This window comes from Garra rufa, chromosome 18 (assembly GCF_049309525.1).
Source record: "Garra rufa chromosome 18, GarRuf1.0, whole genome shotgun sequence".
Taxonomy (NCBI): Eukaryota; Metazoa; Chordata; class Actinopteri; order Cypriniformes; family Cyprinidae; genus Garra; species Garra rufa.
The window spans coordinates 38,374,101-38,390,417 of record NC_133378.1 but is presented as its reverse complement, the minus strand read 5'-3'; the positions used below and the strand labels follow the sequence as shown (position 1 = coordinate 38,390,417).

The following is a 16,317-nucleotide window of genomic DNA, read 5'->3' as shown; positions in this document are numbered from 1 at the left end:
TTACATGTTATATACTTAATTATTTTAATATAATTGACTTACTCTGATCATTTTTTTGTTTATTTATTTTAATGTAATTTACAGATTTTATTTATGTATAAAGACAATTTAAATATTCAACATTTTATAATACTAATTTAAATATTTGAAAAATAGTATTTACATATTTATTTAAATGTTTATTGCACACTTGTTGCATATTAAATACTTGATTATTTTAATATAATTGACTTTAATCAATTTCTTTTGTTTATTTTAATGTAATTTACATTTGTATATCCATGTATATGAATTTATTTAAATAGAACTTATTCTAATCTAATTTAAAATAATAATAATTTAAATATATGGAAAATAGTATTTATTTAGATATTTATTTCAATAAGTATAATATTGCATATTATATACTTAATTATTTTAATATAATTGACTTATTGTAATCAAATTTTTAGTTTATTTTAATGTAATTATTTTTTTTATTCATGTATAAAAGCATTATATACTTATTTTATTTTTTATTTATTTTAATAGAACTTTACTTATTCTAATCGAAATTGTTTATTTATTTGAATGTAATTAAAAAATGTATATAGACATATTATAGACACATAAATGTATATAGACATTTTAAATATATATATATATATATATATATATATATATATTTTTATAACAAAAATATTTATTGTAATTTATTTGGAAAATAGTATTTATTTATTTCAAATGTTTATTGCATATTATATACTTAGTAATTTTATTTTTAATTAATTTTGATATAATTTACTTATTCTAATCTACATTTTTGTTCATTTATTTTATTGTAATTGTATTATTTTTTCATGTATAAAGACAATTTAAATATTAAATATTTAAAAATACTAATTTAAATATTTGAAAAAGAGTATTTATTTAGATATTTCAAATGTTTATTGCATATTATATACTTAATTATTTTATTTTTAATTTATTATTATTATTATTATTATTATTTTAATATAATTGTTCTAATCTAAATTTTTGGTTTATTTATTTTAATATAATTACATTTTATTATGAAGACAATTTAAATAATAAATATTTAAAAATACAAATTAAAATATTTGGAAAAACAGTATTTATTAAGTTCTTTATTTGCATATTATACACTTAATTATTTTACTTTATTTTTGTTTATTTATTTTAATGTAATTTTTTTCTTTTCATATATACTTAATTGTTTTTTGAATTTGAATATAATTTACTTATTATAATAATTATTTTTTTTTAAATGTAATTTTATTTTTTTTATTCATGTATGAAGACAATTGAAATATTAAATAATTAACAATACTAATTTAAATATTTGGAAAATTTTAAATGTTTATTGCGTACTTGTTGCATATTATATACTTAATTATTTAGTTTTTCATTTATTTTAGTATAATTTACGTATTCTAATCAAGTTATTTGTTTGTTTATTTTAATGTAATTATTTTTTTATTGATGTATAAACAAAATATTAAAATATTAAATATTTTAAAATACTGCTATTTATTTAGATATTTATTTAAAATGTTTATTGCATACTTATTGCATATTATATACTTAATTATTTAATTTTAATATTTACTTTTTCTAATCTATTTTTTATTTATTTTAATGTTTAATTTTTTACATGTATAAAGACAATTTAAATATTACATATTTAAAATTATGAATTCAAATATTTGGAAAATAGTATTTATTTAGTTATTTATTTAAAATGTTTATTGCATATTATATACCTTTATTTTTAATTTGTTTTAATGTAATCTACTTATTCTAATCTTTTTCATTTATTTTAATGTAATTTTTTTCATGTATAAAGACAATTTAAATATTAATTATTTAATAATACTTAAATAATAATTGAAATATGTGGAAAAGTATTTATTTAGTTATTTATTGCATATTACATACTATTTTATTTTTTATTCAACTCTAATTTTAGTACTTATTCAATTTGTTTATTATTTATTTGTAAACATTTTAAGTTGTATTGTAAGTGTAAATTAATTTTTAAATTTTAGTTAATTTTATACTTATTTTATTCAAATGTATTTTATTGTAATTTTTATTGTATACATAGTTATTTTAAAACATTTTTATTTTTTACATAGTTATCTATTGTTTTTGTTTAGACAACATTTCTGTCTAGAAATATTCTTTTAACAAGTTCATACATGATTCATATGAGACTAACACATTATGGAAAACATAATGTATCAATACAAATAATACCTCTATGATTTCTATTATTGTTTTTTTTTTTTTTTGGTTTTAATTTCATAAAATAATCAGCATATCAACACTGACCTTTTTAGGAACACTTCCACAATGCCAGGCCTCAGAATTAGACATAATAAATAGTAGTGTTTACAATATAATTATTTTCTAATGTTCTTTTGTCTATCCAAATCTAATTGTTTGTCCAAAGTGGTGCTTAAGTTCGAGAAAACGTTTAATTAATATTCATATTTAAATATATATAGGAAGAACTGATCTGTTATGCATTATAAAATGTAAATAATAAAACGCCACACACTTTTATGATTGATGTTAACTGTATCCAATCAGACGAGCGCAACAAACCCCGCCCCCAGCGTCTTCAGACCGTGATTGGTTCAGACCGTTGAGCGGCAAAATGTACTAACTTTTGTTATTGTTTACTACGGTTCTTCCAGCAGAGGGCGATTCGCGGATCTCCGATCTGAATCCGCAATGAGCCGCTTTCAAAATATACGTTATATAAACTACACAATATATACAAATAAAGAAAATCCTTTCATTTATTCATACCTGACATACAAATTAAAACGCGCTCCATTCTTTACTACAAAATTGATTTGAAAGCTTTATCTGGTTACCTCACTGCTGTAAAAAAGTAACACGAGTCACGTGACAACTCATTTCTCACAGAAGCGATTTGGATATTTTTTGTACCTGTAATAATCATACTGAGAAGCATTAATCTTATCAAACTTAAAGAACACATAATAGAAATCAAATTTAAAATAATTATTATTTTACCGCTCACGCCTGGCCAATCACAAACAAGTTTCGCGCCGCAATCCCCGCCCTTTCTGTTACTCCCTCAATGCTAATCGCCGTTCTAGCTCTTGTATTATTCTTTTTCTGTGGGTCGGGTCTACTGCCGTGGGCATCTCCAGCAGACACGAACACTTCCTGAAACACAGCGGTCACACCAATCTGCTCTGTCCCAGAGCTTTAATGGAAACACAGTTTTAGCAGCGTTTGAATGGGGAATGATCCGCGTGTTTGTGTTTTCTCCGCAGCAGGGTGAGTAAACGCAGCTTTGATTTGCATAACGTTACACTGTCTTGGATGCTAATAAAGCAGCGGATGTGAAATGATGCCAGGCCGGTAATGACCTACTAATCTCATTCTCGTGGTACCTGCGCAGGTGGACTGACCTCTAATGACCTCTCATGACCTGTACTGACCCTCACTCCTGTCCATTAAGATCTTCGATTTGCACCTAAAAGTCATGGACAATTCAAATGACAGCAAGAAGGTGGAGCCCAGAGTCAATGAGAAGAAATGCTGTAAGTTACTTTTTAATTTTTTTATGCTTATTTTAGTACTTTGAGATTCAGTGTCTTGATTAAATGCTCAGTGGTCACCCAAATTTTGTGGGGTTTCAAACTAGTAACCTTCATCCAAAGTACATCATTCATATGTAGCTGAATGTAAATAGTGAGGTGTTATTTTCCATTATTTGGGGTGTAGCCTAGTGGTCAGTGTTTATGATGACTACAGTTATTGTGTTGTAAGTCAAGGGTTTTCTCTCTTTTAGATGGCAAAGATCTCCAAAAATCATCATCTTCATGTGAGGGACCCTTATTTTCATGTATAAAGACTGTATACTAATTTAAATAGTACTTACAATTAGTTTTATGACTTAGAAATGAGGACAGTGGAAGCAATCAAAATGCCATCAAAAAGCCATTAATAAATGTATTATTGTTGTAATTATTAATTATTAATTTATTTGTTAAAGATTTATTATATATTTATTTAATATTTTAAAATATATTTATTATATAACTAATATTTATTTTTTAATCTTTTGATATTATTTATTTATTTTAATCTATGTAAATTTGATTCATTTATTTAAATTATTATTTGTCTAATTTATTTAATTTTTATTTTTAAATGTAATTTATTTTAATCATAATAATACAAAATGATTAAAAATTATTATAATATTTATTATTTATAAATATTTAGATTGTGTTGTTTTTTCCCTATAATGTATTTTTAGATGTGGTAATTATTATTTATTTAGTTAATAAGTTATTTCAAATGTTTATTGTATACTTATTGTACTAGCAGATGCTTTTATCCAAAGCAACTTGCAAACTTGCAACTTGTAAATGGAAGCAATTAAAATAAAAGATGTTATTTTTCTAATTATTAATTTATTTGTTAAAGATTTATTATATATTTATTTAATATTTTTAAATATATTTATTGTATAACTAATTGTTTTTAAAATCTATTTTGATATAATTTATTTAATTTAAATTTGATTAATTTATTTTAATTATGTACATTTTTATTTGTCTAATGTATTTAAGTTTTATTTTTAAATGTAATTTATTTTAATCATAATAATAAAAAATATTAAAAAAATATATAATTATTTGTAAATATTTAGATTGTGTTAAGTTTAACCCTATGATGTATTTTTAGATGTGGTAATTATTTATTTAGTCTTTTTTTTTAGTTATTTCATATAACGTATGGTTAATGTATACTTATTGTACTAGCAGATGCTTTTATCCAAAGCGACTTACAAATAAGGACAATGGAAGCAATTAAAATCAAATATGTATTATTTTTGTAATTATCAATTATGAATTTATTTTTAAAGATTTTAAGATTTATTATATATTTATTTAAATATTTTTAAATATATTTATTATATACCTAATTATTTTTTTAACTCTATTTTAAAATAATTTATTTATTTTAATCTATTTAAATTTGATTAATTTATTTTAATTATGTACATTTTTATTTGTCTAATGTATTTAAGTTTTATTTTTAAATGTAATTTATTTTAATCATAATAATACAAAATGATTAAAAATATATATAATTATAAATATTTAGATTGTAATTTTTTTTCCTATAATGTATTTTTATATGTGTCAATTATTTGTTTAGTTAATAAGTTATTTCAAATGTTTATTGTATACTTATTGTACTAGCAGATGCTTTTATCCAAAGCAACTTACAAATGAGGACAATGGAAGCAATCAAAATAAAAAATTTATTATTTTTGTAATTATTAATTTTTAATTTATTTTTAAAGATTTTAAGATTTGCTATATATTTATTTAAATATTTTTAAATTTATTTATTATATACCTAATTATTTTTTAATCTATTTTGATCTAATTTATTTATTTTAATCTATTTAAATTTGATTAATTTATTTTAATTATTTACATTTTTATTTGTCTAATTTATTTAATTTTTATTTTTAAATGTAATTTATTTTAATCATATATTAATAATAATGATGATGTAATAATACAAAAAAGTAAATGATTAAAAAATATATAATTATTTGGAAATATTTAGAATAATAGTTTTTTTTCCCTATACTGTATTTTTAGATGTGGTAATTATTTATTTAGTTATTTGGTTATTTTAAATGTTTATTGTATACTTAGTTATTCTACATTTACAATTACATTTAGTCATTTAGCAGACGCTTTTATCCAAAGCGACTTACAAATGAGGACAATGGAAACAATCAAAATCAAAAAAAGTGCAATGATTTTAATCTGATTAATTATTATTTCTTTATTATTGTAATTATATTTTTAAATATATTTCAAGATTTATTATATATTTGTTTAAATATTTGTAAATATATTATATTATTTTTAACATTTATTTTAATATAATATATTTATTCTAATCGAAATTTTTGTTTATTTATTTTAATGTAATGTGTTTATTCAATTCTAATTTTAATTATTTATTCAGTCTGCTTTTTATTTATTTATTTGAATTTGGTTGTTTATTTATGAATCTGTAAATATTTTTTAAATATTTATATGTAATTATTTTATTTTTAATGTATTTTAATATAATTTATTCTAATCTACATTTTTGTTCATTATTTTAATGTAATCTGTATATTCAATTTTAATTAGATTTATTTATTTATTTATAAATATTTTTACATTTTTACTGTAAGATGTATTCTTTTTTTTAATGAGTTATTGTATACTTATTTTATTTGAATCTAATTTATTGTATACATTTATTTTATTTATTTATTTATTTTAATTTTTATTATAGTTTTTGTTTAGATAACATTTCTTGTACGTCTTGTACGGATAAAAAAAATTCTTTCTAGAAGATCAATTTAAGTATATACATGAGACTAAAACATTACGGAAAAACATAATGTGTCAATACTAATTGACACATCAAATTTCAATATACAACAAATATTGTACATGAAGTCTAAGGTTTTAAGTGTTTTCATTTCATCAAATAATCAGTAATACCGTCTCAAAATTAGACGTAATGTGTGTTTTTTTTTTTTTTTTTTTTTTTTTTACAGTATAATTGTTAATATTTATTTAAATATTTTGTTAATTAATTTTAATCAACATATTTATACATTTATTTTCTGTGCTCCCTTTCTATCAGTATTCATATATAGTATATGTAACATCGTAAATGCTTATTAAATGATGGTTTTGAATGTGTTTTTCTGTAAAAACATCACATATATCCTTGTATATGTAAGAAGGCCCTTGTTTTAGTTGGCAGTGATTGTATTGGCCGTCTGGGAACTTTGTACTTCAAAACTGTAGTTTTTTCAGAATCAGCAGTTCGTCATTCAGACCCACATCCGAGAGTTGAGCTTTAACATGTTCGTTCAAGCTGAAAGAGAAATCTAAATCAGATTGGAATTTGAGCTTTAGGTCCAGACGGAGTTTTAGTGGAATGTACAGTAAAGCCCAGTTAAGAGGCGTGTCGGGTCCTGTTTCTCTTCTTCAGTTCAGAGGAACATATTAATGACTAGGCAAGAATATCACAGAGACTTGGTGTACGGCCAGTAAGAAACCACGAAACAACCTCCATGAACACCCTAGAAACACCCTTGCAATCATCCTGAACACCGTAGCAACCCTATAGCAACCCAGTCAAATATATTGATGCAATTTACAGAAGTGCTCTTGCTAACTAAAAAAAAAAAAAAAACTTTTAAAGATTAAAGAAATAATATACAAGTGAAAAAATAAATAAATAAATAAATAAATATAAATATATATATATATATATATATATATATATATATATATATATATATATATATATATATATATATAAACATGTTAAATATATTTTATTCTAAATGATAAAATAAATATTTTTGATTATTTTATTATTGTTACTGTAGTTTATTATTTTAAATATATTTTATTTTAAATATAACAAAATATAAATATTACATGTAATGAAAATTAAATTAAAATAAAACAAGAAATATTGCCTTGACAACTACCTGAAATGATGAACCTAAAATGACTTAACCTAAAACTGAAATAATAATAATAATAATAATAATAATAATATAATTATACAAAATATATAAAAAGTAAATAAATAAAAAGTAAATAATCAAAATATCTAAAAAAACATGAAATATAAAATGAAAGCTAATTCAAAATGTTAATAAATGCTGTAATAGTATGCATATTTTTAGTATAATAATACTAAAATAACTAATAAGTGTATATATGTATAGCTAATTCAGATCATAATAAATACTACAATAGTACACAAATAATATTAAAATAAATAACAATTTTGAGATCAGTTTATCTAAAATTTTGAGACTTAAACTCAGAATTGCAAGAAAAAAGTCATACATTTGAGGTAAAATTTGAGAAAAAGCATAATTTTAAGTTATATAACTATAATATGTTTAAGTTGATATAACAAAATTAGAACTATAAAAATTGCTGTATAAAGCTGTATAGAAATGTTAAAAAAGAGCTAAAAGCACATACCACATCACAAAATCTTAAAACTGGAAATAAAATAAAAATAAAAGCCAATTTAAATTAATAATAAATACAATAGCACACAAATAATATTTAAATAAGTAATAACAAAATAGTAAAAAGGCTGAATTTTTTAGATATAAATTCGCAATTGCAAGAAAAAAGTAATACATTTAAGATATAAGCAAACAATTGCAAGAAAAATGTCAAAGAGAAATAAAGTCAGAATTACAAGGAAAAAACACAATTTTGAGATATAACTAAAATTTATGTTTAAGTTGATATAATAAAATTAAAACTATATAGAAATTAAAGCTGTACAGAAATGTTAAAAACAAAAACTAAAAGCACATACCACATAACAAAATTGTTAAAACTGAAAACTAATAAATAAAAAATTTCAAATTAATAACAAATACTACAACAGAACACAAATGATTTTCTACAATAAATAATAATTTTGAGATGTGGAAAAAAAGGCTCAATTTCTGAGATATAAGCTTGCAGTTGCAAGAAAAAAGTCATAAATTTGAGATGAACAAGCAACTGAGAAAAAGCCAGAATTGCAAGATATAAGTCAGAATTGTGAGATATATACTCATAATTTTGAGAAAAAGGCCAAACATTTGAGATATAAACTCACAATTGAATTTGAGGTATAAACTCGCAATAGCGAGAAAAAAGTCAGAATTGCAAGATATAAAAAGGCTCAATATTTAAGATATAAACTAGCAATTGCGAGAAAAAAGGCACAATTGTATAGCTATGTTTATGTTGATATAATTAAATTAATTAAAACTGTATAGAAATGTTAAGAAACAAAAACTAAAAGCACATACCACATCACAAAAATGGTTACAACTTAAAACTGAAAATATTAAAAATAAAAGCTAATTTAAATGAATAACAAATACTACAATAGTACACAAATAATATTAAAATAACCATGCTGAAGTAGGTAGTTACAGTAAATGGGTCTGCTGATGAGTTGTTTCATTCTCAGAAACACTTGGCAGTTATTAAATACAAGAAGCCTCAAGCTACTCTCATAAATAATAGATAAGACAATGAAGTCAATAGCTTGAGGCATGAAAGCTTCTTGCCCGTAGTAAAATCCTCATAAACGTCATATTTTCAGGCATGAGAATCTTTGATGCAAATATGATGACATGGGAACAGAATGTTCATTTGATAAATCATACTGTTTTGACAGATGTAAATGATGTGTGTTTGTTTGTTTTTATAGCATGGGCGTCATACATGACCAACTCCCCTACTGTTATTGTATTGATCGGCCTTCCCGCCAGAGGAAAAACATACATATCTAAGAAGCTGACACGATACCTCAACTGGATCGGGGTTCCCACGAAAGGTGAGAGAAAAAAATGAGGTAAAGTCATTATGAGGCATGAGATAAACTCGTGATTGCGAGGAAAGAAAAGTCAATTTTGAGATATGTGACCCTGGGCCACAAAACCAGTCATAAGTGTAAATTTGTCGTCGAAATTGAGATTCTGTCATCTGAAAGCTGAGTAAATAAGCTTTCCATTGATGTATTGTTTGTTAAAATAGGACATTGTTTGTCTGAGAGACAACTATTTGAAAACCTGGAATCTGAGGGTGCAAAAAAATCAAAATATTGAAAAAATCGCCTTAAAAGTTGTCCAAATGAAGTTCTTAGCCATGCATATTACTAATCAAAAATCAAGTTTTTATATATTTATGGTAGAAAATTTACAAAATATTTTCATGGAACATGATCTTTACTTAATATGCTAATGATTTTTGGCACAAAAGAAAAATCTATAATTTTGACCAATATAATGTATTTTTAACTATTGCTACAAATATACCCGTGCAACTTAAGACTGGTTTTGTGGTCCAGGGTCACATATAAGCTCGCAATTGTGAGGAAAAAGAGTTAAAAGAGTTGTGAGATAAACTCACAAGTGCAAGAAAAAGGTGTCATTTTGAGATATAAACTTGCTATTGCACAAAAAAATGCAAGAACTGTAAGATATAAACTCGTAATTATGAGGAAAAAATTTTGAGATGCACTATATTGCCAAAAGTATTCGCTCACCCATCCAAATAATCGGAATCAGGTGTTCCAGTCGCTTCCATGGCCAACTGGAACTGTGATAGGATGCCACCTGTGCCACCTGTGAAATTTCCTCACTCATAAATATTTGACAGTCAACTGTCAGCTGTATTATAAGAACGTGGAAGCGTTTGGGAACAAAAGCAACTCAGCCACGATTCACGAAGTTGTAAGCCACGTAAACTGTCAGAGCGGGGTCAGCGGATGCTGAGGCGCATAGTGCGAAGAGGTCGCCAACTTTCTGCAGAATCAATCGCTACGGACCTCCAAACTTCATGTGGCCTTCAGATTAGCTCAAGAACAGTGTGCAGACAGCTTCATGGAATGGGTTTCCATGGCCGAGCAGCTGCATTCAAGCCATACATCACCAAGTGCAATGCAAAGCATCGATTGCAGTGGTGTAAAGCACGCCTCCACTGGACTCTAGAGCAGTGGAGACGCGTTCTCTGGAGTGAGCAATCGTGCTTCTCCATCTGACAATCTGATGGATGAGTCTGGGTTTGGCGGCTGCCAGGAGAATGGTACTTGTCTGACTGCATTGTGCCAAGTGTAAAGTTTGGTGGAGGGGGGATTATGGTGTGGGGTTGTTTTTCAGGAGCTGGGCTTGGCCCCTTAGTTCCAGTGAAAGGAACTCTGAATGCTTCAGCATACCAAGACATTTTGGACAATTCCATGCTCCCAACTTTGTGGGAACAGTTTGGAGCTGGTTCCTTCCTCTTCCAACATGACTGTGCACCAGTGCACAAAGCAAGGTCCATAAAGACATGGATGACAGAGTCTGGTGTGGGTGAACTTGACTGGCCTGCACAGAGTCCTGACCTCAACCCGATAGAACAGTGGTTTTCAATCCTGGTCCTGGGGACCCACTGCTCTGCACATTTTGTATGTATCCCTTATCTGACACACTCAGTTAAGTACATGGATCTCTCTCCTAATGAGCTGGTGATCTGTATCAGGTGTGTTAAATAAGAGAGACACACAAAATGTGCAGAGCAGTGGGTCCCCAGGACCAGGATTGAAAACCACTGCGATAGAACACCTTTGGGATGAATTAGAGCAGAGACTGAGAGCCAGGCCTTCTTGTCCAACATCAGCGTGTGACCTCACAAATGCGCTTCTGGAAGAATGGTCAAAAATTCCCATAAACACACTCCTAAACCTTGTGGACAGCCTTCCTAGAAGAGTTGAAGCTGTTATAGATGCAAAGGGTGGACCAATGTCATATTGAACCCTATGGATTAGGAATGGGATGTCACTTAAGTTCATATGTGACCCTGGACCACAAAACCAGTCTTAAGTCGCTGGGGTATGTTTGTAGCAACAGCCAAAAATACATTGTATGGGTCAAAATTATTGATTTTTCTTTTATGCCAAAAATCATTAGGAAATTAAGTAAAGATCATGTTCCATGAAGATTTTTTGTAAAATTCCTACTGTAAACCTATCAAAATGTAATTTTTGATTAGTAATATGCATTGTTAAGAACTTCATTTGGACAACTTTAAAGGTGATTTTCTCAGTATTTTGATTTTTTTGCACCCTCAGATTTCTGGTTTTCAAATAGATGTATCTCAGCCAAATATTGTCCGATCCTAACAAACCATACATCAATAGAAAGCTTATTTATTGAGCTTTCATATGATATATACATCTCAGTTTTGTAAAATTTAACCTTATGACTGGTTTTGTGGTCCAGGGTCACATATGTGAGTCACTTAGTATACTTTTTTTACACAAAAGTATACTTTTGGCAATATAGTGTATAAACGTATCATTTTGAGATATAAACTCGCTATTGTGAGAAAAAAAGGCAGAATTGTAAGATATAAACATTAAAATTGCGAGAAAAGGTCAGATAGAGAGAGATAGTAAAACATGCTGTTTTGTAAAAGACCATCTTTGAGGAAGAAATGCACATTTATGTAGTGATCTACATAAATATATTTGATCTTTGAGAGTCTGATCTTTGAGAAAATATAAAGGGTCACTTAGTCAAGTCTTTCATCGTTTTTTTTTTTGTGTTACGTTTTTACTGAGCTGTACCATGAACTTGTCCTATGCAGTCACACAGCAAAAGATTAAGAAAAATAAAACTTTTAATAAAAATAAGTAGCTTGAGAGATTTATCTTCATTGTTAGACATGTATTTTCATTGACAACAAGACCAACTTCACTGTTATCTGTTCAAAACTTCCAAAAATTATACCATTTTAAGATGAGTTATATTTATATCGCCCCATTACAGTACTCAACTTGTTTTTTTAAAGATATTTTGAAAGAATGAGGCATTTATATAGCACTTTATTGTCTATTGCCATACATCCAAAGCACTTTCATGCATTAACTAACATGAACTAACAATGACAATATATTTTTACAGCATTTTTTAATATATAGCCTTTTAAATATTTGTAAAAAATATTTGTGTGTTCATGTTCATGTTAATTCACAGTACATAAACTAATGTTAAAAGATACAAATGTACATTTTAATAATGTATGAATCCTTTTTTTTAGCTTAATATTAATTAACATTAATAAATGCTATTTAATTATTGTTCATGTTAACTAATATAGTTAATGTTAACAAATGAAACTGGATGGCAACATTTTATATATTGTGTGTGTGTGTCTGTATGTTGATTTTAAAGTGTAACCCTTTCAATGCGTAAACTTTAAATCCACACTGGAATGTATGTGCCCGCTGGTCACCGTTTTCCTGATGCTATCGGGATGGCGACTGCGCAGATGGCGAGGGCCCGTCAACGCAGCTTGCAGCTTTAATTCTTTATTAATATCTTAACATATTATCTTTTCTTAACCATTTGCACACACAAGCATTATCTGACTCTCCTCCTGACCACAGACGGAAGTTTACAAGCCATTTTTCCTGCGCTTTTCAGTCGATTTCTTTCCTTTCCCTCTTTATGAGCACCACATTTTTTCATACACGATAAAAGCTCCTTGTTGTTTCTCAGTTTGTCCATTTTGAGCATCCATAAACAATGCATACCATTTTAAATTTCTGCTGATTCCTATAGAGAAAAATCACACCCTGCCCTCCAGCTGCATTTTGCGCCACAGCAATGACGTCATGTGCAAACAACCTAAAGTTGCCATTACCTTTGTATTATTTTTATGCATATTTTTTTATGCCACTTTCCCTATATGTGACCCTGGACCACAAAACCAGTCATAAGGTTAAATTTTACAAAACTGAGATGTATACATCATATGAAAGCTCAATAAATAAGCTTTCTATTGATGTATGGTTTGTTAGGATGGGACAATATTTGGCCGAGATACATCTATTTGAAAATCTGGAATCTGAGGGTGCAAAAAAATCTAAATACTGAGAAAATCACCTTTAAAGTTCTCCAAATTAAATTCTTAACAATGCATATTACTAATCAAAAATTACATTTTGATATATTTATAGTAGGAATTTTACAAAAAATCTTCATGGAACATGATCTTTACTTAATTTCCTAATGATTTTTGGCATAAAAGAAAAATCAATAATTTTGACCCATACAATGTATTTTTGGCTATTGCTACAAATATACCCCAGCGACTTAAGATTGCTTTTGTGGTCCAGGGTCACATATATTTGTAAGAGTTGTTTGTTTCTTTCAGTTTTCAACCTGGGAGTTTATAGACGTGAGGCGGTTCAGTCATACAAATCTTACGACTTCTTCCGTCATGACAATGAAGAGGCCATGAAAATCAGGAAGTGAGTATCCACACCATTCAAACACATTTACACCTACATTACACAAATACCTCTGACACAGAGGATGTTTTTACAACAGCATAACTCGCCTCAATCACTCTTAACCATTGCAGGATATGATCAGGAGGAAGTTGCACTGTGTGACATAATATAATGTAATGTTCACAACAAACTGTTTCCTTTTAAATGATTCTGATTTGATGTACAGTGTTTGATGAATTGAGTCAATATCAGTCGGTAGCATTGAGTGTAGTTTGATTGTGGCAGTTCTGGTTCTGGTCTGATGATTGGCCGTGTGTTGTTTCTCTCAGACAGTGTGCCATTGTGGCTCTACAGGATGTGAAATCTTATCTGAATGAGGAGGGAGGGCAGATCGCTGTAAGTTCTGCTCTTTGGACACGTTTATCTTTGGACTTACATACTGAAATATTAATGTGTGCAGGAGTGTTCTGTGTTAATTGGGTAGCATAAATATGCAGTAGTTTCATAGTGTAGCGTTGCAGATCAGATCAGTGGTGTTATTGTTATTTTTAAACTAAAAATACATAGATTTTTTGATAGAAGTAAAACTAAAATCAAATATAAAATTGAATAAAAATACAGAATTAACAATGCTGCTTTGGCAAGTAATGATATAAAACTACTAAAAAAAACTGAAATAAAAAATATATTAATGCTAAATAGAAATATGAAAAATGGCAAAATCATATAATACAAGTCTTGTTATTGATTAGTAATTTTATATTATATAAAATTATTCGTTATTGCCCTAATAATAACTTAATATGAAAATATCTAACTGAAATAAGTTTAAGTACTAACATTCCTAAAACTGCTATTGAAACTGAAAAAAAATTAAAGGTAAAACGAATATATTTTTTAAATTAATAAAAAATGATAAAAGCACATAATAAAATGACTACAGGCTAAAACATTTTTAAAATTAAAATATAAAATATAAAATTTGACTTGAAAGATAGAATTAGTAATGCTGCTTTGGGCAAGTAACTGAAATAAAACTACTAAAAACTGAAATAAAAATAAACGAATGCTCAATAAAAATATGAAAAAATGTCAAAATCATATAATAAAATGATTGTTATTGTTTGTTAATTAATTATTTATTAATTATAGTCATTTTATATTATCTAAAATATGAATCATTAACTTAATAATAACTTAATATTAAAATATCTAACTGAAATAAGTTTAAATACTAACATTACTAAAACTGCTAAAATTAAAAAAATAAAATGAATTAAGGTTAAACAGACACCTTCAAAAAATGACAAAAGTTATTGAAACTGCTAAAAAACTTTAATAAGAATAAATTAAAGGTAAAAAGAATATTTTTTTTAATTATTAAAAATTACTTGTTAATTAAAATTATTAAAATATTTCTTTTTAATAGAAATAAGGCTAAAATAAAATATAAAACTAGATGAAAAATATATAATTAAGAATGCTGCTTTGGCACTAACTGAAATAAATAAAATGACTAAAAACTGAAATAAAAAATAAAACCGAAATAAAATAAATAATGCTAAATAGAAATATGAAAAATTGCAAAATCATATAATAAAATTATTATTAATTATTACTATATTTATTAATTATAGTATAGTAATTTAATATTATATAAAGTTATTAACTTTTAACTTAAACTTATTTTATTTTTATTTTTTAAATGACAAACGCACATCAAACTACTGCATTTAAACTAATATTAAAATTGCCAACTAACTAAAACAAGTTGAAGTACTGAAATTATTGAAACTTTTAAAAACAATTTTTTTTTTAATTAATAAAAAATACAGGCTAAAGCTTTTTTGTTAATAGAAATAAAGCAAAAATAAAATTTAAAATTTGATGAAAAATTAACATAATATTAACTACTTCAGGCTAAAACACTTTTTGTGAATAGAAGTAAAGCTAAAATTAAATATAAAGTTTTATGAAACATATAGAATTAATAATGCTGCTTTGACAACTAACTGAAATAAATAAAATTACTAAAAACTGAAATAAAAAATAAAACCGAAATAAAATAAATTAATGCTAAATAGAAATATGAAAAATTGCAAAATCATATAATAAAATTATTGTTATTAATTATTACTATATTTATTAATTGTAGTATAGTAATTTAATATTATATAAAGTTATTAACTTTTAACTTAAACTTATTTTATTTTTATTTTTTAAATGAGAAACGCACATCAAACTACTGCATTTAAACTAATATTAAAATTGGCAACTAACTAAAACAAGTTGAAGTACTGAAATTATTGAAACTTTTAAAAACAAATATTTTTTTTAATTTAATAAAAAATACAGGCTAAAGCTTTTTTGTTAATAGAAATAAAGCAAAAATAAAATTTAAAATTTGATGAAAAATTA

General features: G+C 25.7%; 1 protein-coding gene across 1 annotated transcript in view; it reads left to right on the top strand.

Moving 5' to 3' along the window:
* Window positions 1-3,177: 3,177 nt before the first annotated feature.
* pfkfb2a (6-phosphofructo-2-kinase/fructose-2,6-biphosphatase 2a) overlaps window positions 3,178-16,317 on the top strand; it is a 37,833-nt gene continuing 24,693 nt past the window's right edge. The window contains exons 1-5 of the mRNA XM_073822577.1: window positions 3,178-3,318; window positions 3,443-3,584; window positions 9,331-9,456; window positions 13,821-13,917; window positions 14,229-14,295. Of these exons, the coding sequence (XP_073678678.1) occupies window positions 3,527-3,584; window positions 9,331-9,456; window positions 13,821-13,917; window positions 14,229-14,295 (348 nt within the window). The 5' untranslated portion in view covers window positions 3,178-3,318; window positions 3,443-3,526. The remainder of the gene's footprint in view (window positions 3,319-3,442; window positions 3,585-9,330; window positions 9,457-13,820; window positions 13,918-14,228; window positions 14,296-16,317) is intronic.